This window comes from Lentinus tigrinus, assembly GCF_003813185.1.
Source record: "Lentinus tigrinus ALCF2SS1-7 unplaced genomic scaffold L226scaffold_27, whole genome shotgun sequence".
In the NCBI taxonomy this organism is placed as follows: domain Eukaryota; kingdom Fungi; phylum Basidiomycota; class Agaricomycetes; order Polyporales; family Polyporaceae; genus Lentinus; species Lentinus tigrinus.
This window is the reverse complement of record NW_027137936.1, coordinates 82,916-109,070: the sequence shown is the minus strand read 5'-3', so window position 1 is coordinate 109,070 and position 26,155 is coordinate 82,916. Positions and strand designations below refer to the sequence as shown.

Here is a 26,155-nt window from a genome sequence, read left to right as displayed (position 1 = left end):
TCTCTATCTTCCCATCTCTCCGTCGACCACGACGACGCCTCACATTACCCGCTGTTAGCCTTGGTTCCAACTCCTCACCTTGGTGCGTATTTCCCGCAAGAGCGGTCGGCATCAACCTTTCCGCGACCCCCGCGTACAGGTCCGCCGCCAGTTCAACCTGGCATAGGATACCCTATCCACGCACTTCCTGTGACACGCTGCCCTTACCCGCCACACTACCTCTCTCTCAGCAGAAGAGTCAAGGCCGCAGGGACGTAGCAAGTCTTACGCTCGATCGGTCAGATCCTGACTATGCAGCGGGGTACTGCTCATTGCTACTCATGTACACTCCTCCATTTATTGTCGCTCTTCCTCGTGCTCGCCTCGTTACTTCTATCATATGCTCGTCACTTCCTCATGCCCCGATAAAAGTACGTACATGCATCAATAGCATCAGACATTAGTCGGTGTTCCCATGTTACACTAGAGTGCTGCCTGAAACTCTAACATCGCCTTGATTTCCCGAAAATGCGCAGCCTGGAACTGTTGCCACTCGTTGCAGAGATCAGTCATATTCGCCTTCCCCTCGCTGTTGAGATCAGCATAAGTTATTCGTGCACAGAATGATTGCCTGACTCACATATCTCGATTCTTCCATTGGCACCATGCCGCCTTTCCTTCTCCCCAAGCCATAATGTGTTCGTCGACATCTCCACTCCATGTGTGGTCACCAGAACCATTGCCATGTGTATCGGCGGTGTTCTTCAGCAGGTTGACGTAGAACTCCAATGTCGTGCTTGTTGTACGGTTGGGGACAAACGGAAAGGTGGCTAAACTGCGAGGGGTGTTCTGGGGTATGTCTGGAAGGTATGCACGGCAGAGTGGACACTGAAGCCGGTCGTGCCAGTGCCCACAGTCAAGGTGAAGAGCCTCAAAGGCCCACCTCAACAGACACATCGCACAGAAGACGTGCCCGCAATTCCCATTGTTCAGAGAGTACGGCGCAGCCCTGTAGTGTACGCATATGATCAGCTCTAGTCTGATCGGTTAGAAGAAGATCTAACTCACATGATGTCAAAACACCTAGTCATAGTTAACGACTCGAAGGTCAGCGACATGAAACACAAGCCTGAGGAAACATTTGACGTACATAGCACAGACAAACTGCTCTTCTAAATGTGCAAGCACCCATTGGAGATTTGGGTATGGTCGTCTGGCATTCGAGAGCGCTACCGACTGGACCTCCAACTGTTCAGCGAGCCTGTCACGCTCGTCGTTCAGTGTTCCCATTTGTGCCAGATCCTTTTCGTAGCCTTGCACTGCGCTCTCCCGTTGGTTAAGAGTGCTCTCTTGTTCGTTCAGAGTGCGTTCTCGTTCGTTCAGAGTGCGTTCTCGTTCGTTCAGAGTGCGCTCTCGTTCGTTCAGAGTGAGCTCTTCTTCGTCCACGGTGCTCATGTGCGAAGCCGTTACTCCCACAGAATTGAAATTCGTCATTGTCGAAGCAGGGGGTGCGGAAGAAGAAGAGGGTTTCCGGGAAGGCTGAGAGCTGGCCTGAGGGGGGTCAGTGAGGCGCGTTCCAATGGCTGAAACATAACGGGAATGGGTTGCGCGAACATCCGGCGCAGGATGGGAGTGGAGAATCTGTGAGGACGTGTTTTGAGTCACCGGAGGAGTGGAAAATGTTGACAACGCAGCACTCACCCGAGTGGCTGCCTTTGATGCCTTTGATGCAGTTTCCTTCGCGTGGCGAGCTTTTGAGGGAATGTCAGTGGATTAGCACGCCGACTATGCACTGAACGTACACATTTTCATCCTGGAAAGCGAGCCTGTTGATACAGAATGTGCTTCGGAGGCGACTGATCTCCGTTCAATCTTCTTCCCACATCTCAGAGTCGCATGGGATGATGAGCGAGTTGTAATTGGCATGTTGAAGAATACGATATGTAGTTCAAGGGTGAAGGCAAGTGATAACAAGCGTCTAGCAACGAGAACGACCGACCTGCCAACTACTTAAATGCCCAGGAGTTGCCGCAGCGCACCAATGGCCAGAATGGGGAACATTGGCGGGACAAGCCCTCCCACGTGTACGGGCGGTACACAGTTCGAATCGTCCACTCCGGGAACTTCGTCCTCCTTTCAGATGTCGACCACAGGGCCCGTCTCCGTCACCTTGCGTTGACATGATGTGAACTAGTGATGGGCTGAATTCACTCGCGATCTGACCCCCCTTCCTCTTCTATTGCCTCGGGGCTCTTTCTCCAAGTACGACAATTATGGACGCGCGGTGAGAGCCAGTATTGGATGTGCAAACCCCATTCACGCTTACTGTAGACCATGGCGACGCAATGTATTCGCCTTATTCAATACTTGACGTCTGCGGGGCGGAAATGCAATAGCCGGCTGGTGCCATCAGACGAGGGTCCAGAGAGAGTTGAAATCAATAGTATTCGAGAGGCTGAGCGAGCTACAAAGCGAGACAAAGCGAGAGGACGAGGAACCAACCCGCTACTGGCGTTGGTTCAGCGAAGAGAGCGAATGCGGAGCCGGTAACGAAGTCCGAAACAGGTAAGTCACGGTAACGGTAGCCGTCACATCGGGGCGCCGCTCAGTGCTTGTTACCGGACGATGACCGCGTGTCGTAAAAACGCAAGCGTGTGTGCGGTATAAGGAACTTGACAACTTCGCTGCGAGTGCCCTGACTTTTTTGTCGACTTTTACGCCCATCCGGATCGTTCTTGTATTTTAACATGTTACCCCCCGGGCTTCAGCGTCGCGGTACGCTTGTCTTTCCCGGAGATCATGACCAGGCCCTCATACCGTCACGTGATCTCGAAAACTGGAGGGTGCGACTCTCGACAATGACATCTCGTCCCTCACTCATTCCAAGCTCACACTACGTCTCCAATGTCCATAGACCACGTATCCCAATCGACAACACTTCTTACGTATCTTGCCTGCGTGTCGACGGTGCGATTCCAACTAGAGGGATCTGCTGAATATTCATTCTCTATCCGCAGACTTGAGACTGGAGAGATATATAGCGAGGCCGGAGAAGACGACCGACAGGTGCTTGCAACAATCACTTATGGTGAGTATTCCTTTGGGACAATTTAGAACGCACTCAAGCAAGCGTCTCCCCCTTAGACAACGCTGTTTCTGTCTCTGCTGCTCCTATAGTCTCGTCGAGGGCATCACCTAATCCTACAAGTCAGGTCATCCCCTTATCCAATTCGGTGGATGGGTCTACAGTCTCCGATCCGCCAGCTGTCAAATTGAGTGAGTACCCCCCCCCAGTTCCGACATCACACAAGTTTCGTTTATACGCTTCGTTATTCAAGAACAAGAGCGGGTATTGGACACGCGAGCACACTCCGGTCTCAATTCCGGTGGTCTCACGTTGTCGACTTCTCGACACGACTCTACCGGCGGGCACTATGTCCTTTGTGATTCTCCGGATGGACTTCCTGCAAGTACGAACAAGTCACCATTGCTCTTCGTTGACTTCGCGGCATACTCGCGTGGCCGCTCGCTGCGGAGTGTCTACAAGGCCTCGTCAGAGTCCTTCGCCGCGCCTACGACCGAGCATTCATTGATTGGCGAGGGCGCTGTCTCGTCTACTCGCGAGAACATGCCAGATGCCAAGCAGTCAGTGTCTGGGTTAATCGAATGCTCGCACGTCGCTGATCGCGTGGTGTCCATAGTTCTTCGTCCGCAATGGGGCTCTCTCACGACGATACGGTGGATTGGGAACAGCTGCGGGATTCCAGATATTTCAAAGATGGCAAGGGCGCCACGGTGTGGTACCGAACGTCAGGCCCATATTCCGTATGTCAGCCTCCCTCCTCGCTACCAACCTCTGTCGATGAGCTCTACATCCACCGTGACGAGCGCAACTCTCGCAGCAAATGCTGGGTCGTCAATGCGGAAGGATGCTGGGTCGCTGTGCACGTTGGTGACATGCAGCCTTCCAGCCCGCTGCGTCGTCTGATCTTTCAACGTAACGGCGACCCGTCGTGGGTCACGAGAAAGACCTATAATGTTTATCGCAGCCGATGGCGCAGAGGCCGTGCTATTCGGTGCGCCATCTCCCCAATAGACATGCCGCGAGTTGCTGAACTGGATGATACTAGGGACCATGAATAAGCTGAAAGCTCGGTTCGGGCTCTGGGGGATATCAGACCAGTAGGATCTTTGTCCTCTATGACCTTGCGTTCTAGGAGGTCTGGAAGACTTCGAGAAGGGGAGATCAGGATGGCTACTGGCCACGGGATATATACGCGTACATTCAGCCGTTGCATGACAGGAACTGCCAATATCACAGTATGAGCCCACACTTGCACGTGAGGTTGGAGGTTTGGACGCGTCTCCAACTGACCAGAATGCTGAGTGCGCCCGCAGTCACCAGTGCTCTAGCTCATCGTCTTAGGTGATATTCGTCAACTTCCGTAGCTGCTCCACCTCCTACAAGCAGTAATTCTGCAACATGCATAATTATAACGCAGGACTGGAGTATCTTCAAATACCTCGGTTACTTGGAACGTTCCCAAGACGTCATGATTTGAGGTCCTACGATATGTGGACAAAGCCCGGTCCAACGTATGCGGTAGTATGTAAAGATGCGGTGGGCGAGAAATGTGGACATGCGCATGACAGAACGCGTCCTGCATTCTTCGTGTTCTTGCCCCCCATGATCACCGAGTTATGTCGCTATCGGTATCCGAGTTCCATTCGAACGCTCTACATTGGGGCTCGTCAACATGTAGTTCACTACGCTCTATGCTGGATCAATTGCTTCCTTGCATGGCAGATGAGCAATCGCGTAGGAGGGAGACTTGAGAGGCTGCTGCACGTATCATTGTTGGCTGCGCCCATTGGAAGGTCGGACAACGTCATGGACGACGTCTACGAGAGGCTGCAGACGATGCGCTGGGAATCGTCTGGTTGGTGAAGGCTGTATAGACGAACTACATATTTTGACACATACCCAGACTTGAGTCTGCCTTCCCTGACCGCACCAACAGTGCAAAAGGACTAAGAGCGCGAAACTACTAGTGCGAATATTAGTGAGACATAGTACGTCTTGTTGTTCAAACGTTTATGACTGACCAATCACAATCACATCTTGAACCCCCCTAGTTCCCATCCAAACCCATTGCACCAGTAAGCTGCGAGGTAGAAGGCACATATTAGAATGGACGCGGTACATCGTGCGAAAGAGAAAACCGGGAGTACCGTAGCATGACGGCAGGGAGACATGGTAAATACTCAACTAGGAGCTCTAGGCCTAGGGTGGTAGGAGGAATTCTAGAAGGCACAGGAGACAGCCCCGCGAGGAGGACGTAGACACTGCACGGTGGGCTCCACGGGGAAGACTTGGGGTTGGACACGCTTCGTGGTCTCGTAATGGTGTTGAGGGCTATGCCGTGACACACGGGAGCGAGCTCATCAGACTCGACAGTCCAGGGACCAGGAGAGAACGCACTGGGTGGAGACTATGTCGCAGCCAGGTGAGCGGAAAGAGGACTTCGCAAGCGCAGGCCGCAGGCGAGAAATATTAATCGACCCTCGGGCGTTTGTCAATCTTGTTATTAACACTCAATCGACATCGCCCGGTCGGCCTCGACAATCTACCGCTCTCGAGCTTGTCAACAACCCGCCATGACGAACTCGGGAAATTCGACCGTTATTGGAGTTCTTGTCTTCCTTGTAATCCTGCCGATCCTCGGTCTATATCGGAACAGACGCACCTCCGCATCGTTGGGCAAAAACAAGTATCACGGACATGAACTGCCGTCGGAATACAGCTTTGTGTCTAGTACCGCTGTGCGGTCCCTGGAGACTACAAATCTGGTCTACACTGCCCCGGCCCAACCCAATATAAGACAAGGCGTGCCTGTCGTATTTCGCGTCTTCGAGAGATCTCGTGCGACGTCCGTGCAGCGGTGAGCACTTTGTCTTTGGCGTGTCCGCCACAGAACTTGAAGGGACATATGCTAGTGGGCATACTCCGCTAGTAGATCAGAAGATCCGGGCCACCTCGACGTCTCGAGCTCCAACTCCGGTGGCGTCCCGGGGACAGTCCCTCGAGCCCGCGCCGGGGACGGAGTCGATATCCTCTGAATCCCGCGAAATCCCTCGTGCAGTAAGGTTTGCAGAAGGACAGCAAGCTCCCAGGCCATCCCCCTCCAGTTACGAATCACAATCACCCAGTGTACCTGCTGGATCGTCCCTTGGGTCGGCACCATCTGCTGGGGCGGGTAGTTCTAACGTAAGCACCACGTATACTGTGTCATGTAACAAGACTGATACTCCAAGTAGCATCCGGATCGTACTTTCATCCGTTACTTTCGCGCGTTCCGAGGGAGCGGAGTCGAGGAAAACAGCGACGGATTCAAAGACGGCACAGCGTGGTTCCAATCAAAGTCTCAATACCCTATACCGTATCCACCTGACATCACCAAGTCTCCCCGTCTCCGCGTGGGTGACTTATTCTGTCACTTCTCCCCTTCGCGAGAACAAGTATGGATACGCAAACTCGACGCTCATGGTCAGCCACTTTGGGAAGAGATCTACCTCGGCTATAAACGGGAGGACGGCCGACGGCTAGTTCTGACCGATTCTTGGAGGCTGCCCTCTTGGATATCCGAAAACACGTACAGTACGAAACATAAGAAACGTCGTAAGTATTTTCATCGACCATGATAATGCATTGATACTGAACAACGCTCCCCAAGTCCATCAGGCGTAGCTCTGCTCGCCTACTAGCTCCGATCCCGGATTTGTTCCCTTGTATATTACCCAATTATTTGTTACCCCCGATGTCCTAGGGTTAGTCCTCTACACGTCATTCAGTAAGAGCCTCAATGCCCATATCTTGAGTACGCAGCCGGATAGGCATATCTCCGCAGCGCCGCGTGTTAGTAGCGTGTCCCGCGTCGCCTCATCCGCCGATCTCCATCGTCTCTGTGTGCACAGTGCTTGACACTTCTATGGTGCTGCTATGGCTCCGTATGAGGTGCTCTCAGTCTTGACAGGACATACCGCGTCCATCAATGCTCTTTCGTTTTCGCCAGATGGGCAATATCTCGCGAGCGGCTCGGACGATGGTACTGTCTTCGTGTTCGAGGTCAACAGCTGGCAAGATGTGTACAAGGTGGATGGGCTGAGTCCGGTCACTGCACTGCTGTGGTCGAGTACTGCGGGTGCAGGCCCATTGTGCGCGGGATTCGGAGACGGCAGACTCTTATGTGTTGACTTCTATGCTACTCCGGTACGCCCGACTCATAACAAATCGCTCGCCAACTGATTTTGAGCACCCACCTTCGTCTCTACAGGATGACAGGGGACCCTTCTATATTCCTCGGTCAGGCGGGGGCGTTATCGAGTGGATCTCTGTTGATCCATCAACTGGAATACTGGTTCTTTGCGCTGGATCTGATGTGGAGATATGGAAGCAGGTTGGAAAGAGTACGTAGGTCATGCTTTGCATGCATCCGCCATACTGATCATGGTAGTACGCTGGTAGATGTGATGACTAAACAGATTCTTCCCAGACCCGACGTTGACTCGGGACTATTCAGTATCACTGACAGGCCAGTTACCGAACACGGCGCGTCTCTCGACGGTGTATACTCTGAGCTCTAGCGCGGTATACCGGCGATGCTAATTCTCGACTGTAGGAACACTTCTCAAGCCGAGATCGGTCCACTTGTTACAATTCGACTCAGGATTAATTGTCGGATACCTCGAGCATGGTATCTAGTGAGTAACCCCTCGATTGTATCAGGACTCCGTATCAAGATCAGTCCACAGCCGTTGGAACTTCACAGATAAGACGTACTCCTGGCACATCGAAACTCGAGTGTGAGTCTTGGACAAATTCAATTATACTGACGCTGATTCACCGATCTTGATTCATCAATCATCAAGTGGACGTCTTGCCTTGTCTGCCGACGAGGAGCTTATGGCAGTCTCAAATCTTTATGACGGCTTCGACCTGTACAATCTCAGCGACCAGACCCATCTCCGCACATTCCAAGTGAACACCCATATCAACGTACCTCTCCCTGTTCTCTTCATCGAAGGCGCATCCAGGCAAGTCGTCATGGGAACCTCTTGCGGTCAAGTTCGTATTGCCGATGTCTCTGGGGGCGTCATCATCCAAGAGCTTAATCACAACGGTATTTCGATTTCCCATTCACTGTATAACGGCGCTGATAAATTGTTCATCAGTCGACATCATCCAGGCCCTAGTAAGTAGCATAGTCTCGCGCTCTCAGAACCGTAGTCGACCACGGCAAGTAATCTCATACATATACCGTCCTCAGGCCTATACCTCCGGACGTGCTACTAGCCTACTAGCTACCGGCTGCTCCGAGAAAGGGGAAGATACCGTCATACGTGTATGGGGATTGCACCTCCATTCGCCGACGAGTCCTTCTACAAACTCGGAGGCGCCAGTTACCAAGACGATGTCCTTCCTCAGTATATCCGCCCTAAACCGCGCACGAGTTCGTATGATACCACTGGTCAATGCATTAGGACGCTGGCCGACGATTCTGAATGACAGAAGTGGTAAGTCCACAGCATCTTATTCTCATGATCTGACTTACATACTGTATACCAGTGCTGGTCTACTGCGCCATTCTTGTCTGCTCAGTGTCCATAGCCGCGCTGGCCAACGTACACGATATGTGGTATCAATATATGTTCAACATAGCCGCTGGGGCTTACAAGGCGACTCATCTCAGAACGTTTCCGCACATTGTGCCTCCGTTCCCGAGTATTCCGTTTCGCGAATCGCTCATGGATATTAAAGCCAACCTGATCAAGACGTCCCTCTTCGTTGCCCGATACCTCAATGCTCTCCTTGTTCGGTGAGGCGCAATACTATGGCATGCGACTTGCTGGCGACTTACTTACACACCTCGGTACTTCCGCCAGTTACATTGATTATTTCGGCGAAGCGCGGTGATCTGTTAGTGGAGGAGATGCGGGACGCGTGCGCTTGGCCGCACAAGCGGAGGTCTTGATTGCTCATCCATCAGTACTTAATATGCACATGTGTCAGAGCATTAGTTTTCACCCATCTCACCGATGATAGACCGAGATCAACCTTACCAGTGAGTCGACGACGTATGCATGCGATTGACGGTAGACGCACCATCTTGCTGCTGTAAGCTCACCAGCATCGTCCGAACTCCCCTGGTTCCGCTAAAGAACGCGCCGTGTTCAGGAGAGATTTCGTTTCTCTGCTAGCGCATGAACCCCGTGAAGATGGAGTTCTTCTCGACAGCGTCTGACATGCTGGGAGTGAGACGAAGAGGATGGAGGTACCCATGAGCGCGTACGATACAATATATTGTCTCGACAAGATCCTCCTTCGCGCCGTCGGCATACCCGAGCCGTGGCGCCAGGAACACTGCAACATCCCACCTAATCCCGCCTACATGGCTTGAAGAGTAGGACAAGGACACTCAAAAGCAGTTATTTGAAAGTGAGTTTAAGAATTAGACCAAGAATTCCGATCTTAGCTGAGAAGCACAATGGAAGCAAGAGTGCGCTAGGGGTCCAGACATATCCTTAACGTGCAAGTCAATAAAGGGGCCCTAGGAGGAGGAGAAGGACCGGAGCAATTTTAAGTTGTGGTAGTGCGATGTGCTATCGCGCAGCCCTCGTTACCTTCGACGACGACTATCAAGCCTCCGTCTGGCACAGTTCCGTCGGCAGGCGCCCCGGGCCGGAGGAATACAGGTGCTGGCCATGTTGATGCTCTCGGCGCCTCGCTGCCATTGCGCTGCTCTCCCTTTCCCTTCTGCCAGCTATCCGTCTCGGAAGTGGAACACGACATTCATAGTTATTCTTCATCTCTACAGAGGTATGCTTCAAAAACGCTCTATCTCTGTAATGGTGACTATGACTCAAACATATTATATAAGAGCATCGCGAGCCCACGCGACCCTCGTCAGGCTTCTCAACTTCTTCATCATTACCTCAAATTAAACCTTCGCTCATCTGCCCCTCCAGAACCCTGCAATCGCCTGCTACGCACCATTCCTCACTCAGACTCGAAGTTGTGAGTGCCCGTCTCTGTATTCCCCGGCCCGCAACCTCCATTGCTGAATGCCAATCTCATGGTCTTATTGAACCCGTTGCAGCGCTCGTCGCCTTCTGGGCTCCATTGTTCTGCCCTTACCATCGCCTTTATTATGTCTATCCCAGTTGGCAATTGCTGCGTATGCTTTCGCTCTCCCCGTACCTCAGGTATGAGTGGCCTCCAATGCACCCCTCTCACGATAAAGTCTAACTACTACGTCACTGCACACCATCAAGTCCTGCAACCTTTCAATGAAGAGCGGTGGAAGCGAGAGATCGAACATCGCATCAACCCTTCGAGCGATCAGGCCGACGACTTCCTGAAGAAGTACGTTCCCGCTGACCCTTCCGCCGGTCGTGGCCCCCCTTCCGGCACCTTCAAGGGACTGTTTACAGGCTGGGAACCCATCGCTGGCAAGGAAAAAGATAGTTACCCCATCTTGGTGCGTGGTTCCAGGATTGACCGTAGGCAATTGCGATCACTGACCCACAGTAGTTGAGCGATCTCAACAAGCTGGTCTCCCGATTTCCTCCGAACAAGCGTCTGCAGTTCATCGACACTCACGGCACCAAGCACCGATTCCCGTTTTCCGCATTCGCTGAAAACCACAATATCTCTTTCCCGGACCTCGCAGTCACCTTCCCTGGGCTCTCCACGCTGCCTGGGAAGACGAATTGGATTCATTACTCCATGATTCTCGAGGCGAAAGCCACGCGAGGAGACGACCCGTACGGAAAGAATGGTCACTGCCACTGCAAGACTCTGGTCCAGCTGGCGATCAACGCTCGCTGTCTCATGCATGCGCACGGGCTCCTGGCAACGTTTATTGTTGGCATCTACGGAGACATCATACGCATCGCAAAATTCGATCATTCATGCGCCGTAGTTTGTGAACCACTTTTCCTCAAGGACCCTCATGACCTCAAGCTCTTGCAGCGCTTCTTCTGGAACTTCGTGAACCCTATCGAACAAGGACCTTTCGTCGGCTGGGACCCCACCGTTCGCAGACTCACTCCCAAGGACGAGGTTTGGCTCAAAGCGCGACTCAAGAAAATAGGCGAGGAGGTCGATGACTTGGAGAGTATCTTGAGTGAGAGCCGACGCGTCGAATTTCTGGACGAGAACCTCGCTGGTGTTGGCAAACCCTCAGCGTACTTCTTGATCAAGGTACTCGACGTGAATAGTCGCCTCTTTTCTCGAGCGACGACCGCATGGCTTGGTGTCCGTGATACGCGATACAAGTCTCGTCGCGGCCAGTTCGTCGACTCGCCACAGTCCGATGACATGAAATTGCGGGTCATCAAGGAAGCATGGCGTCAGGTGGTTCGCCGATCTGAGCGTGACGTCTATGCACGGTTGCAGGTCATTCCTTCTAATATCAGGGTGGGCTTGCCCAACTTGTTGTGTGGAGGAGACCTCGGCGAGCAGGAAGTTCGGCTATGGGAGTCATCCTATGGTGGGAACGCCCAGACTCAAGCTACCGACAATTCCGAACTTCATCGTTCGCGTCTCTCCTCTTCCCCTCCCGATGATCGAGCGCAATCGGCCTCCCGTCCCTCCCGTAGTCGTGCAAGAAAAACCATTCCCCCTCACCGGCCGATGCATCAAACGTTTTCCTGGAGACTCGCAAGAGGCATCAATTACTGGTACCGAGAGCGTAGTCATATGCGTTTTGTTACAGATACTCTCGGCCGCCCCTTGACCCAGTTTTGCTGCACCGAGGAGTTGGTGACAGCTGTGCGAGATGCGATCTTGGGTGAGTGATCTAAACCCCTCGGCTACCTGATATGAAGGCTAACTGAGACCAACAGGGCATAGGCTTGCGTTCACGCGTGCCGGTGTACTTCATCGAGACATTAGTGTTGGCAATATCCTCATTGTCGACAAGCCCAGCGAAGGTTACGCAGGGTTCTTGCACGATTTCGACTACGCCTCGATGAGTGAGGACGTGCCGGATGAAAGCTTTGCGCACTTGGACGGACAGGCTCTAGCAGAGAAGCTCATGGCGGCTATGGACGGCGGCAACTTGAAGGAGAGAACTGTGGGTATCCTGTGGTATCAGAAGTATACTCGACTAACTGTTTCGCCAGGGCACCTATTACTTCATGGCGATCTCGCAGCTGATCCTGTCTGGGTCTCCTCATGGGGTTCATCATGATCTAGAATCGATCTTCTGGGTCCTCATCTGGGTAGTGTTGCGTCATGTCGCTCACCAACATATTTTTGGGGCCCAGCTTTGCTCGGTAATCTTCCCATTAGGGCAGCACCACCAAGGATGCGGTGGGAAAACGCGGTGGTTGGGAGGCAAGGGGATGGCAAGAGACTTTGTCATCCCAGGGAACGCACCGCTCACCGACCTCCTCAGGAAGCTCGCTGCGATTGTTAATGAACACTGGTCCAAGGAGGACCTCACCTACGACATGTTCCTTGCTCCTTTCCAGGAGGCACTTGATAGGAAAGACTGGCCTGTTGGTGACAAGGCTTTGCCCTTCACGCCTCCCGAGCTACGCGTCGACACCGTTGGGTGGCCGGAGTTCTCTTCCGGCGGCCACTGTAAGAAGCACGGTGCCAACGCCTCCTGTACCGACGCTGATGGCTTCTGTACCGACGCCGACGCCGACGCTCACACCCCCACCGACGCCGACGCTCACACCCCCACCGACGCCGACGCTCACACCCCCACCGACGCCGACACTCACACCCCCACCGACGCCGACAGAGCTGCAGTCGCAGTCCCAGACGCTATGGTCGAGGCCGACGCAGTTGCAGACACCGCCGTTGAGGCCGATGCGCACCCCGCCACCAATCCCGATACTGTCGTTTCTCAACTCAGATCCAGCTCCAAACGTAATTCCAGCGCCCTCGAGCCAACCCACGAAGAGCTTCAGGGCTCAGATATGGACGGGGTGCCGAGCCACCAGCCAGAACTCGGGTTGCGAAGATCTAAGCGGCGTAGGGTCGGGGTGCCCAGCGCCAGTGCCACTGCTGTTACCGAGCCCTCAGGTGCCATCCACAGCCTTGGGAGTCGCTGGGCCAACTTGAGAAGTCGTTCTAGTGCAAAGGGGAAGGGTGGTGGTCGGGGTTCCCGGTCTTAAGTTGATCACAAGCAGAGGATGATGCGGACGTTTCTGCGATATGTGCGCACACACGGACTATGTACTACTGCAGTCGTTGGGTCTTATGTTTGTATGCTAGACGATGGATGATGCCACAAAGCCGAGGTCTCGGTTATGATCACTCCAATTTGCACGCGTCTAGGAACAATTATCACGTGGATGATGCCCGGCGCCTGTTGTGCTTACCATTTCCCGGGACATTCCTGGCGCTAATACTGGTTTGCTGGCAGACCCCTGACATGTCCAGTGAGGCCCTCCAGGCCTCACCGGTCTCCCCTCCCTCGGGCCAAGTGGACTCCACACTCCATCTCGTCATGAGGAAAAGAAAACGATTCGTATGTTATGTTTCCTGTCGCGGTGTGAGACTGACCGACTGACCTTGCGTGTTCCCCTTTCTCCCGCTATTCTACGCCCAGGAATGTCGACGCCTTCTACACACTCACTCATGAACCCATTTGCCCCATCTGCATACAATCCCGCACAGAAGGGTCATGTCTCCAAACTACCTGTGGGACCCATGGTGTGTTAGGCCAGCGATCCCCGCTCCTCCGAGGGTCTTCAGGTGCGTGCGGCTAGCCCTGCCCATATGGAGTCATCATCACCTCTAATGACCCGTGTGCAATCCACTCCTCTCTGCCATGCTACACAGGGGGCATTCTAACCCTGGGACGGACAAGACGTTGCGGGATAGCCCGGCGTGAAGAAGGTCGCTTTGTTCGACCGGACGCATGCAAAGCACCGCGTAGTCTAACCCTTCCTCCTTCTATCAACACTCGGTGACCTTACGAACGAGGCTGATTGACAGCATCGCGCCTCGCACATGCCCTTCACGTGAGACCGTCAACTTCCAGGTAAGCTTGGATCCGAATCCATGTTCGGCTCTTACTCAATACGTCTCTGACAGGGACTCAACACCAGCAGACACGTCCTCCTCGTCCTCCCTCATCAACGTAAAAAGTTGTCCCTGCTGCGCGCACCTAGCGAAGACGAGCGTTGACGCAGCTGCTCTCCCCACGTCCTGGTCCGAGCGAGCTCAAGCTGCAGATCGCAATAACAACAAATAAAACCATCGGCGACCGCGGAGAAGTCGGAATGTCCACACTGACCCGCAACGACTCCGCTACTCCGGTACGTCCTCCTCGCCTCTCTCGGGTGGCAACGTATTGCGAGCGAGTTGCTGAGGGATGCATGCATTGCGGCGGGCAGGACGGGTGCTGTAAGGACGAGGATGCGCTCTCGCGCCCACAAAAACGTCTGTGCTGGCGAGCCCGTCGCGCTGCTGACGATTGTTCTCATCTACTCCAAACCTCAGAAGATTGGCATCACCAAGGTACCTTTTCCCGCCACTCTCCCAGTTGCATATGTAACTAATCAGGCTTTCAGCTCACGGAGAAGTTCACGGTCGATCAAGCCAAGAAGATATTCGGCGGGATCACCAGCCCCGGCTACGCGAAAGACCAGGAGCTCTGGACCAAGGAGGGCCACATGACGCTTAAGCGTGCTTTCGCGACCATCCCTCTCCCGGGTATCGACGTGCCGTGCCACTCCCGCTACCTCTGGGCCGGTGTCGTGCCGTTTCGTGCATGTAAGCTATATTTTGTCCTTTTGAAGTATTTCGAGAGTATCAACGCTGTTTCCCAGACTTGTCGAAGAAGATCAATCGCACGCGCATCTCACCCCGGACACCTTCATCGGGAGATACGTGCCGAATATATTTGCGAAGCCGTTGAGGTCACCGAGGAGTACGCCCAGCCCATCTACATCAGACACTCTGCCCTCGTATCAACAACGTCCTCTGCAAGTGGGATCAGGAGAGCTGGGGCTCAGCGGAACAGAGGCAGAAGCTCGCGTACGCTGTCCTCGTCGAACTGCTTGCCTACCAGTTCGCGTCGCCTGTGCATTGGATTGAGACAGAGAACATCCTCTTCAAGCACTACAAGTTCGAGCGATCCATCGAGATCTGTCCCTTGCCCACGCTCACTGGCGTGGCTACGCGCACGTTGAGGGTCTATACGAGACGCAGGATAGTTCTGTCACCCACCGTCGTGCGATTTTTTGTTACGCGAAACACACAAAGGACTACTACCCGCTCTCGAAGACGAGGCGGAGACCTGCCGCTCCTGAGGCGTCCACGTCGGCTCCCTCAGCCCGGCCTGCTGCTGCACCTGCTGCTGCTGCTGCTGCCAGCATCGAGCATGCCCCGCTGAAGGCCACTGATCTTCTCGTCGCTATTATCGCGCGGAAGTTGAAGAAGAAAGTTGACGAAGTGCTCCTCTTCAATAGCATCAAGGACATCGTTGGCGTCAAGCCGACGATGCAAAACGAGAGCCTCGGCGACCTCCAGCTCGAGTTATCTTCTGCTCCGGAGAAGGGTGAGGAGCTTGTCTCTGTCCTCAGCGCCGCCTTCTCTGGCTCCCTTGGCAAGTACACCTCCGGCCTTGTCTCCCTTCTCGTCGATGGTCAGATGCCCGGTGGCTTCAACGTGTCCGCGATCAAGGCTCATTTGTCGAAGTCATGGGTTCTCGGGCCCTCCCTAGCGTCTCGGTTCGGAGGCGGAAGCGAGGACCTTCCTCGACGGCGTTGTCTTGATCTTTGTGCAACATTCGGGCATCATGCATTCGTCTGGCGCCGCTGCGGGTAGTGTTGGAGGAGGTCGAGCCGTGGTCATCAACATCGAGTTCCTCAAGCTCCAGATGGACCATGATCGTTTTGCCGCTCAGCAGGTCGAGCTCTGGAAGCGCTACCTCGGCCGCGATTCTCGTGCCGGCAAGATCAAGTACGATGCCAGCTCCGAGCAGCTCCAAGCTCGTCTCGATGTGATTGCTCGCGAGCATGACACTACATCGACAGTATCTAGCCCAAGGCGCACCACTCTGATTCTTCCTGAAACTGGGTTCCCCAAGACGCTCTCCTCATGTTCTGCGACTTCATATTCGGCGGTCTCCCCACCGTCGACGGCGGAGATCACCATCAATCGCGCCGATCCTGAGGTCGGCGGAGTTGCTTGAGAACATGAGCAAGCCGCACGGCATGTTTGTTCTCGAGAAGGTCAGCGCCGTCACAGGCTTCGCCGAGGTTGGACCTCGCGTGCCCGTTGAGAGATGGAGGCTCGCGGCGAACCTACGATTCAGGGTTGCATTGAGATGGCGTGGATGATGAGTTTCGTCAAGCACCTTCAATCTCGTGTGAAGGATGGCTCGCTCTACGTTCGGATGGGTCGACGCGAAGTGTGGAGAACAAGGACGTCCGCGGCTGGTACGAGAAGGAGATTCTCGCCCACACTGGTGTTCGTCTCATTGGCAAGTGCTATCTATGTACATCGTCGGGGTCCCTTTGCTGATGACTCTCACAGAGCCGGAATTGTGGTTACAATTCGACGAAGAATATTTCCAACCGGGAGATCGGCGCGAACGAGAAGAATAGATACAAATCTGGAACGACGTCTTCATCAACACCGGCCGCACAAACGGTAATACTATCCCCATTATGGCACAGAAGAGTCTTTGCGATCACTCGAAGGGTGGGTGGCTCGGCGGCGTGGCAGTTCGCTGGTCTCCTCCAGAGCGTCGAGTCTGGCGTCATCCCTGTAAGTGGAACGCGGAGTACGTTGTCCTCGTGGCGCCTCTCTGTTCGGAACTAACCTTTTGAAAAGCAACATCGACGTGCTATTCAAAGCGCATACATACCTACCTCATCTTTCCTTCGAAGACGATCCATACTGATGGTACGTAACTTACACATAATGTCTGTACGTGGTCTTGCTGACGTACCGGGAACGATAAGTGATCACTAGGGTCGATGTCTTCAACTGACCGAGTGCTGCCCTCTCTCATTGGCCTCGAGCACACCGTTCTACGTCCACATCGCTCAATCTTCCAACATGCCTGGTAGTACGTCGCCAGCGTGTGAGCTCGACTTCTGAACAAGCGTAACATTGACTAGCGTGAAACGTTTCGCTACATGATATACAGCTATCTACTCGATCACGTTTGAATCCGCGCTGTAATATAAGCTACGGCGAGTTTGCGAAGGTGAGTGCGTCCTCAGATCAGGATGATATAAGTCAGCTCACTGGATGATGGCAAGGCGATGGAAGACATTGAATTTCTCAATGACCTGGAGGCTGGGATGCTGCGTCTCGAGGAAGGGGATACACGCGCGCAATCTTTGACGTACAACGTCGTATGTAGGCTTATTCGTTCGCAGCACGGAGCTGATGCCTTTCACAGGCACTGCTTCCTTTGGATATCGCTGTGTCGCGCAAGATTCAAGGTATGTAAGTGTCGCAGGATCTCAGGCAATTCCGCGCTTCTGACCCTGCGTGACAGTTGGCGTGAGCACATGATCTTTTGGTACGGCTGGGATGGTATGTGGTCGTTCACCACGCAGTAGACGACCCAGGGAAGAGAGGAGGTTATATCGGTATCGGTATCGATAGGTTTGTGATTCTTGGACCTGTTGCGTCTGACCCACATGAAATGAACTGTGACCTCATTGAGCCCTCAATGCTGCCACCACGTCGCGTGCGAGCGACTGGTGCGTCGTGTGAATCATCGTGACCAGGAGTGCAGTTGCAGAGATCGCAAGGTTCTGGATGTCTTCCTCCTGGAAACCCGGGGGATGTGACTAGTACGTGCCCAATCAGTGTAAGTAGAAGTTTCAGCCGTACTCTCCAGGCCACGCATGCTCACTGACACCCCGTCTCATCTCCGTAGACCAGGAGCGTCCTACCATTTGCGGGGTTTCAAATGAATCACACCGTCGTCTCGGAGTCCGCTCTCGCCGCTCTCCACTCACGCGCACTACCCTACCTTCTACTCCTTACACCTGTTTCTCAGTCAAACTACCCAATCGCTCCCAGAACGATCACTATCGCCCCTGCGCTTCGCCTTGCCCGAGCGGAGCCTGTGGCTCGACGACCGGGAGATAGGTCCGTTGCCCACGACTGGTGTCATGATAACGGAAGGCTTCCAGCTCTCTCTCTACGGACAATGACGACGAGAGCTCGCTATGTCGTGTCCGACCTCTCCAACCTCGCCGCTCTCTCTCTCTCAAGCGCGCACCTCCATCAACAACGGAATCAAGACCTCTCGTGAGTGTCCGCCGGCCCATTTCCTGCATTTAGTGGCGGCGCTGACACGTTCCTTCTATTACAGCTATGGCAATGGTCGTGTATGTTGCCGCGCGAATGCGCCAGCTTTAGTTCGCCCCGTCTCAACTTTCCTGCCTCAGGTATGTGCCTCCTACGTTCCCTCGCACCTCACATGATCGCAAACCAAATCCCATCACAGATGCCATCGTAACGTGAGCATGTCTCTTCACTGTCGAAACGATCTTTCGCCTCACAGTCAACTCCGCAGAGGAGGCGCACAACTGGCGAAGGTGGAAGGTCTCGAGGTCATCGCCTCCGCTGACCTCGGACGAGAAGGTCGACTACGTGTGCTCCCTCGGGGTGGACCTCGCCTTCAACTACAAGGTGAGCACGCGCGTGGTGCTCCAGAAGGAAGGCCCGATCAATATGTACGTGCCTCCGTCACGGGCCTGGTCGAGTGCATTCCGCTTGACGTAGACCACGTAGCTACTGGGACAACATCGGCGGCGAGTCCCTGGATGCCTCGCTGGAGTGAGCGGCACAGAAGAGCGGCAGAGAAGATGACGTTCGTGTGCGCTTCTGCCTTGTTGTCTCGCTCACGGAGCCTTTATTTTGTCCTGCGAAATCTTCGTCCGCAAATCCGCGGCATGATCTCGAGCTACAACGTCAAGGAGCCGTACAACGTGAAGCACCTCTAGCCGCTCGTCTGGTGCGAGATCACGTTTAAAGGCTTCCCGACCGACGACTTCAGGCTCGGCAGCTCGAGACAAGCTGCTTGCCCTCTAACTCACTTCCGCACCGCTCTCAACCGCCGCCCTGAGCTCAACGTCTCGCGACCGTCCGGCGCCCCGAAGCGAGTTGGAGACGAGCCGGGCGCAGATGCGCCGTCTCTCCGTCTCGTCTACGCCTTCCTCTACGTTCGCCCTCCCAACCTACAGCTCGAGCTCACGAGCGTTCCCCGGCTGCCTTATCTCGCAGAGAGTGGGGGCGTGTTGCGCTCCACCGATGGGGAACCTCAAGAACACTTCAGGAAGAGTTGCCCTCGACCAGGTCGACGATGAGGTTCGCGCCGAGCATATCCGATGTTTGAACGGTGAGGTGCCTGAGATCGTGTGCGCCGCGGTTCTGAGCGGACTTAGTGCTGGGTTTCTAGTAGACCGGCGACCACGGTAGCTTGATCCGATGAACGTGAGTGATGTCCGAATTCTGACCTCTCGGCACGCGCACGCCGCTGACTTACGTGTGTTGTAGTCGATAGATGCTTTGTAGGGCGTGGTTCGGGCCCCTGCCAGGCATGCGAGCAGGCGGGAGGTGGAGCGCGGCAATGTCACAGGGGGAACGCGCTGTTGACCATGAAGGTGAGCGTCGTCTCGTCAATGAACCATCCGCTCTATGTTAACATACCTACTTGTTAGTGCATCGTCCGGGTCATTACCCGACGGGCGACATGCGATGGGCCATAGGATGTCCAGCACGTGCAACGGTACATCGCGGGGGCGAGCAGAAGGTGAGCAGGATGCGGCTGAACACGACAAAATCAGTACGATTCGAGGCAGATATAGAAGTACATGATAGGAATCGATTAAACAAGACAAGGTGATCTACCGCTCACAGGCGGGCAGCAAAGAACTCGAACCCGACGCCCCACTTGGCAACAATCTGGCGACGAATGCTAGACATGGCAGGTGAGTGAGGACGTCGTACGGCGAATGAAGAAGACTCACAACGCCTGCGTTGCCTTGGAGACGTCGCCGTTGGAAGGCTGGTAGAGCATGAAGGTGAGCGATCGCGCATCCGAGGGGGATGACAATACTGACCGCGCTAAAAGTAACAGCGGCCTTGGCAAGCTCGGGAGGGGGCAGGAGTCGAGTCATCCTCCCCTTGCCGCGCTGCATCTCGCAGCCAGTCGCGGTGAGGGACTGGAAGACGCATCAGCAAACTGGAGGAGACAAGGGACACCACGCTCACCGAGCTCAAGTCCTTCAACTTGATGACACCGCGGCCGCTACCGGCCTTGCTGAAGATGCGGGCGAGAATGAGGAGGTTTCCTTGGAAAGACTGCAAACAAAGAAAGTGAGTCGACACGGTAACGTGACGTGATAGACGCGCTGTATGTAGATCGCGTAGACGCAGCTAAAACACGTTTCTTGACTGCATATTCAACCCAGGATGGCCTGGAGACACGTCCTGAACGCATAGAGCGTGTCCTACACGGTGTTAGGATACGTTCTAGGCGCTCCTGAGGCGTGTCTACCTGCGAGCTGAGGCAGGAGTGGCGCTACAGGGCCAATGGCAGCATGGGAACGCGTCTTTCTTGCTCAAGACTAGGGACCAACACGAGTGACCCACGGATGTACCCGTTATCCGTACCCATGGGTTTTCAAAATCCAAAGGTCATACCCGCATCCTTACGGGTATGTTCCCACGGATTACCCATACCTGTGGGTATGATATTCGGATACCCGTGGGTTTACGCAGCCGGCAGATTACCCATGTGACACCCTCATGTTGTAGCCACTAACCGTGGGATTCTGATGATATAATATACATATGTTTCCGATCAAAACTGAGTGTGCTATGTTGAAAATAAACTTGCCCAAATCCGGAAGTATAGGCTGTCTTTCGTGCCTACGGGCGCCTAAATACCATTTTGGGCGCGAAAGACAGCCCATCCTTCCGGATTTGGGCAAGTTTATTTTCAACATAGCACACTCAGTTTTGATCGGAAACATATGTATGTTATATCTTCAGAATCCCACGGTTAGTGGCTACAAAATGAGGGTGTGCAGGTACCCACGGGTTTACCTAGCCGTACCCACATCCTTGAAAATCCGTGGGAAACAGGTACTTATACCTGCGGATGTACTTACCCATGGGTATTCCCACGGATTTATCCTTGGGTACACACGGGTTTTGCCCACTCGTGTTGGTCCCTACTCAAGACGCGTCCCTGAAGGGGGAAAAGACGTCTTCAGACATCCTCTGCATGTTCCCGAGGTCCAGGAAGAGCAGGAGGTGCCATGAAGGACGGCAAGGGGGAGGGAGGGGAGCAGGAGTGCTGAATATGCATGACACTCACCATCTGAACCTTATTTTGGGTGTGTATGACCAGAATGAGGATATCTAGCTAACATCGAGACATTCAGCATGGTTGGGGATGCGCAAACCACCCAACAGACTCCTTGAGAGAGCAGGAATAGGGGGAGGGGCATGGGAGGAGGAGGAAACCAGGAGCTGGTGAAAACTTACCAGCCGTCATGCCTATAATCTCCGAGGGCGCTCTCCAGGACACAGAGAAGTGAGTGGGGGCCTGAGAGGATGCAGAGAGAAGTGTGAGACAAGTCCCAAGGGTAGTGAGGTGGATGAGAGGGAGGGAGGGAGGAGAAGAGGGTGGCAGCTGCCAGCAAAGCAGCAGGGTGACGCTTACACAGCGCGACGGCGCGACGGTCATACATCAACAGCAGGAAAGCTCTGCAGTGAGTTCTTTCTCTGCAAACTGTGAGATGAGTAGGGCTGACTGGTAGGAGGCCGCTATGCACTGAGGAGTATATGACGATCATATCGACATCACTACGGCTTCACTTCGCGAGATGGAGGCATCGACGTCCTTGGGCGACGACGACGAGCTTGAGGAGTCCAGACGTGGAACACACACGCGTACACGATGACGAGGACGCACACGAGTTGAAGGACGAGTAGAGGCTTCGGATTCAAGTGGAGAGGATGAGCACGGGAACTCTGGACGGACTACCGGTTGGACCACACGTTCTTTACCTCTCGACTCGCCCGGCTGTCCCGGAATCATCGCAGTGACAAGAGAGGACACTTGTATCCCTTTGCATTCACCTCGACCGCTCGCACCACATACTGCAGAGATGGTTTGCAGCACTAGTACGATGACCATTGTCTGAAACCCTACGTTCTGCAGCTATGCGATCGCATTCATCCAGAACAATAGGCAATTCGCATTGCACTCCAGTCGCTTCCTTCCATGCCAAATGGTCGCTACCTTCCCGTTCTTTGATTTCTTTGCGTCGAAGCTTCGTCACTGTCCCAAACGTCCTCCTGGACCTACTCCCTTACCCTTCCCTCTGGTGCTCTTCACGCCGTCTACGCACCTCCGACACGCCCCATCTCTCCCACTCCTCCTCTCCTCTCTCTCATCCTCCCCGACTCTCCGACTCCGCTTGTGCACGCTCAGACGGACCATGCACCTTCGGATAACACTCACGGCGAGTGTAGGTCCATCACCGCAGATAGCTGGCCAGGAAGATGCAGGTGACCGCTGGCGGCCGACATGCGATCCGCCAAAATACGCCGCGCCTGGACATCGCAAATCGAACTGAGACGCCAAGAGCATCGTTGCGAACCCCGCGATGTCGCTGGGAGTGTTGCGACGGCTTGGATTCTCGGGAAAGTGACCGGATACGGGCCGATGGCGACGGCGAATTGACACGGGTGTGGACTCGAGCTCGGACGGTATACTCCAGCGCAAGCCGTGACGGACCTGGGGTGCGGGAGAGTTGCTGCATGTGGGAGGGATGGAACGCCTCCGGTAAGCATCGCTCGACATATTAAACTGAACACATACCCAGTCCTGAAGCACCTGCCTCATGTCCTGGCCAGACCGTGAGCGTCTTGTGCATGTCCCCAGGCCGCCACTCAATGCCAACGTCCTGCCGGGCGACCAAGCGTCCGACGCTCTTCGCCTTCACGAACGCAAAGCAGTTCTCGGCGTCCTTCGGCGGGCTGCCGACCAGCCTGTGATGGAAGCGCGCTTCAAGAGGAGCAACACTCTCAGCGCATTGTTAGCGTCGCACAAAATGCGAGGGGACACGGGACGAACAGTGAGAGAGAGTATGTGCTTCTTTCTGAAATCGTAGCGCACCTGGTCGTGTAGTACATATAGACACGTCAGTACTGCACTTGTATGGCTGATAAGGGGTGTGCAGGTCAGCGGGATCACCTGGACAGGTAAAGCTCGAAGAGCACGAACAGAATTACAAAGATAGGCGATATGAGTGGCGATCTAAGAGAGAGGTGCACTCGATGAATCCTTGCCACATGTCGTCTCCTCATGACTGCTCTGTCTTGTATAGGGCGAGGCGAAGGACGCGACGGAGTTGTCCGGCTCCATGGACGTACGGTGGAGGTTGACGGCGGCGGTTCTGACTTGCAGATGATCGATGAGCCTGCTGCAAAGGTGGGCAGGGCCAATAGCACGCACAAGGGCGCGATGGACCATGCGTCGAGGCTTGACACGAACTATGGGCCCGGGGATAACTCCATTGAAGCGGCGAAGACCCACCGGGGAGGAAATCAGTGTGAGCAGATGGAGAGACCAGATAGTCGGTGCGTTGAATGTGTTGGCTGCCTGCGCTGGGCTGGTATGGCGGCGGGATAATGTCGTCCTCGGCGAAGATGAAGCGCTCGTCCACGGATGTCGCGCAGAAGGTGCACTATAGCTACTTGGCGAACGACGTCAAGTCAATGACGTTGACACGTGGTTCAAGACGCTGCGCACGCACTACACCGACATCTTCAATGTCGACTTTGTGAGTGTTTCAGCGAGTTCTGTCGCAGATGGATGTGCTGACCCTGTCTTCAGGATACGTCCATAGAGTGAATCAAGGTAAGTGTGATGAGCATGCTGATGCCCTCTACAATGATATAGTCACGTACCTGACTTCGACGCCGCCGAGTATGTTGACCCACCTTCTGCTTCGGTCGGTGCACATGGCTCTTGAGCTCTCGGGCGAATGCAGTTCTGACGGGTGCGTGTCGCAGCTAATCGAGCAATAAGGCGCGCGCCAAGGCGCCGGTCAAGAATCTGTGCTTTGGAACTTTTAGAGCTCGACCAAGTTCGTACGAGCCGGCCCTAAACTTCACTGGCGCCCATTGACGTGGTGCGCTCTGGTCAGGCACTGGTCCACCGTCCTCTCTTCCACCTCTTTTTTTTTAGTATCGACTTCTCCGCTGGCTCTCGCTCTGTCCACCCCGTTCTCTCACTCACCGGTTCTGTCGCCCACCAGCTCTGTCGCCTGCCAGCCCTCCTTCCCGCCAGCTCTGTTTTTGCCGGTGCAGACAATGAGGACAGGAGCGGGAGAATCACGAGGTGCGTCATTATACTACGTACACAGTCACAAGCATTCCCAACGTGTCATGGTGCACCCAGGAATACTGCATGAATGTTTATTGCAGCCGCCAACTTCCTCGAGACCATGCACACCTTCGACTCTCCACGTAGATTGATCTCCGACACGCGATTGTCTTAACGTTCAGCGACGAGGCAACGATGATCCTCTCTTTCCGGCCCATCCCTCCAGAGGTGGTCACATCCTACCTAAGGCGTGCAGACGAACTGCCGAAGAATGACCGTGTCGTCTCCTACTGGTGTACGTGTTCCGCACAGGCCTCTGGTGTCCGTCACTCACATTGACGTCCGCTAGGTGCGCATACTGCGCTGCTTAGCAGGGTATCGCCTTCAAAGTGAAGACATCGGCAGCAAGGTATTCCTTTTTTGACCTGCTCGGGCTGCTCAAACGCATAACTGACATACATCGAGAATTTCGCTCTCCAGCCCGCCCGCAGTCTTGCCCCCCCCCCCACCTCATCCACCCGCCTTTTCACCCGCAGGCACTTTTGCTTGCCCCTGTATTCACGGCTCAACATTCCCGCCTGCCCACGCACTCACATCCCACTCTTGCCTGCCTACGCTCCGTGCTCTCTCCTGCCGACGCTCTCAGTATCCGCCCGCCTGCGCTCATGTCCGCCCCCACCACTCTCATCCCCCAACGCTTCCATCGCATGTCACTGACTTGCACTCTCAATGCATCCACGGTCTCGTCGGCCGCGGTCTAGATATGATGTCGCCTGTCTGCACTCTCCACCTGCCCCACTCATGCTCTCGTTGCATGTCGCCGGCCTGCATTCTCGTCCGTTGTGCTCTGGAATGTCAAACAACGACCTTCCCGTCTACGTTCTCATGTGGCCTGCCCACGCTCATATCGCCTACCTCCAGTCTTGTGTGGCTGCGCTTCTGCATGTCACGTGCCCACAACCTTGTGCTTCTCTTCGAGTATCCATGTCGTTCCTGTTCCTATCCTTACGTAGTCCAATAATGGCATCAACCAATTGTGTTACCTGTCGACTTGTGTGGGAATGTGAAACCAGCTGTTAATGTGGCCATTGTTTGTGAGCTGCTGATTATTGTGATTTGGTTGGCGTTGTGTCGCTCATATGCTACAGTGGAAAGCCACGTTTGATATGTGCGCCAATTTTGATCAAAATGACGTTCCTTGTACTCATTTGAAATAGTTATCACAAAGTTGCAAAGGTGGTTTTTCGTAACATATGTAGCGGGAGATGCAACCCCATCGCTCATGCCCTCCAGCTAACTCTGTCGCTCACGCTAGCTCTGTCGCTCCAGCTAACTCACAGAGTTAGCATGAGGGCGTGAGCGACAGAGTTAGCTGGAGGGCATGAGCGACAGAGTTAGCTGGAGCGACAGAGTTAGCACAAGGGCGTGAGCGACAAAGTTAGCTGGAGCGACAGAGTTAGCACGAGGGCGTGAGCGACAGAGTTAGCACGAGGGCGTGAGCGACAGAGTTAGCTGGAGGGACAGAGTTAGCACGAGGGCGTGAGCGACAGAGTTAGCACGAGGGCATGAGCGACAGAGTTAGCACGAGGGCGTGAGCAACACAGAGCTGGAGGGCATGAGGGCATGCTAACTCTGTCACTCCAGCTAGCTCTGTCCTCTGTCGCTCCTGCTAGCTCTGTCGCTCACACTAACTTTGTCGCTCACGCCCTCCAGCTAACTTTGTCGCTCACGCCCTTGTGCTAACTCTGTCGCTCCAGCTAACTCTGTCGCTC

The 26,155-nt window shown here is 54.5% G+C and overlaps 7 protein-coding genes across 7 annotated transcripts; 5 read left to right on the top strand and 2 right to left on the bottom strand.

Annotated features, from left to right (window-relative positions):
* Nucleotides 1-738: 738 nt before the first annotated feature.
* Nucleotides 739-987, bottom strand: L226DRAFT_445138 (uncharacterized protein; the record flags this gene model as incomplete). Its single annotated transcript, XM_067674875.1, has 1 exon — nucleotides 739-987. A coding segment is annotated over one exon (249 nt), but the record flags the coding sequence as incomplete, so codon positions are not given.
* A 1,739-nt stretch (nucleotides 988-2,726) lies between these two features.
* L226DRAFT_573671 (uncharacterized protein) lies at nucleotides 2,727-4,165 on the top strand (the record flags this gene model as incomplete). The annotated part of the gene is made up of 8 exons (XM_067684904.1): nucleotides 2,727-2,822; nucleotides 2,894-2,946; nucleotides 2,997-3,067; nucleotides 3,124-3,255; nucleotides 3,318-3,624; nucleotides 3,681-3,976; nucleotides 4,029-4,055; nucleotides 4,110-4,165. 8 exons carry the CDS (start codon nucleotides 2,727-2,729, stop codon nucleotides 4,163-4,165), a joined length of 1,038 nt encoding a protein of 345 aa, XP_067532294.1.
* A 2,814-nt stretch (nucleotides 4,166-6,979) lies between these two features.
* L226DRAFT_525112 (WD40 repeat-like protein) lies at nucleotides 6,980-9,437 on the top strand (the record flags this gene model as incomplete). The annotated part of the gene is made up of 11 exons (XM_067678945.1): nucleotides 6,980-7,249; nucleotides 7,314-7,446; nucleotides 7,659-7,740; nucleotides 7,792-7,842; nucleotides 7,909-8,159; nucleotides 8,212-8,231; nucleotides 8,307-8,553; nucleotides 8,606-8,855; nucleotides 9,050-9,101; nucleotides 9,238-9,291; nucleotides 9,354-9,437. The coding sequence occupies 11 exons, from the start codon at nucleotides 6,980-6,982 to the stop codon at nucleotides 9,435-9,437; spliced, it is 1,494 nt and encodes a 497-aa protein (XP_067532293.1).
* Nucleotides 9,438-10,244: 807 nt separating this feature from the next.
* Nucleotides 10,245-13,170, top strand: L226DRAFT_573670 (uncharacterized protein; the record flags this gene model as incomplete). The annotated part of the gene is made up of 4 exons (XM_067684903.1): nucleotides 10,245-10,517; nucleotides 10,571-11,831; nucleotides 11,887-12,116; nucleotides 12,166-13,170. The coding sequence occupies 4 exons, from the start codon at nucleotides 10,245-10,247 to the stop codon at nucleotides 13,168-13,170; spliced, it is 2,769 nt and encodes a 922-aa protein (XP_067532292.1).
* Nucleotides 13,171-14,419: 1,249 nt separating this feature from the next.
* On the top strand, nucleotides 14,420-18,818 carry L226DRAFT_573669 (uncharacterized protein; the record flags this gene model as incomplete). The annotated part of the gene is made up of 14 exons (XM_067684902.1): nucleotides 14,420-14,521; nucleotides 14,575-14,776; nucleotides 14,944-15,236; nucleotides 15,290-15,673; nucleotides 15,729-16,181; nucleotides 16,544-16,793; nucleotides 16,844-16,915; nucleotides 16,985-17,081; nucleotides 17,204-17,222; nucleotides 17,278-17,373; nucleotides 17,421-17,467; nucleotides 17,520-17,557; nucleotides 18,552-18,711; nucleotides 18,770-18,818. The coding sequence occupies 14 exons, from the start codon at nucleotides 14,420-14,422 to the stop codon at nucleotides 18,816-18,818; spliced, it is 2,262 nt and encodes a 753-aa protein (XP_067532291.1).
* Nucleotides 18,819-19,891: 1,073 nt separating this feature from the next.
* On the bottom strand, nucleotides 19,892-21,495 carry L226DRAFT_573668 (uncharacterized protein; the record flags this gene model as incomplete). The annotated part of the gene is made up of 6 exons (XM_067684901.1): nucleotides 19,892-19,955; nucleotides 20,008-20,045; nucleotides 20,101-20,202; nucleotides 20,252-20,341; nucleotides 21,363-21,410; nucleotides 21,463-21,495. The coding sequence occupies 6 exons, from the start codon at nucleotides 21,493-21,495 to the stop codon at nucleotides 19,892-19,894; spliced, it is 375 nt and encodes a 124-aa protein (XP_067532290.1).
* A 1,401-nt stretch (nucleotides 21,496-22,896) lies between these two features.
* Nucleotides 22,897-24,030, top strand: L226DRAFT_525110 (uncharacterized protein; the record flags this gene model as incomplete). Its single annotated transcript, XM_067678944.1, has 6 exons — nucleotides 22,897-23,130; nucleotides 23,236-23,257; nucleotides 23,383-23,607; nucleotides 23,771-23,838; nucleotides 23,905-23,915; nucleotides 23,958-24,030. 6 exons carry the CDS (start codon nucleotides 22,897-22,899, stop codon nucleotides 24,028-24,030), a joined length of 633 nt encoding a protein of 210 aa, XP_067532289.1.
* Nucleotides 24,031-26,155: the final 2,125 nt, after the last annotated feature.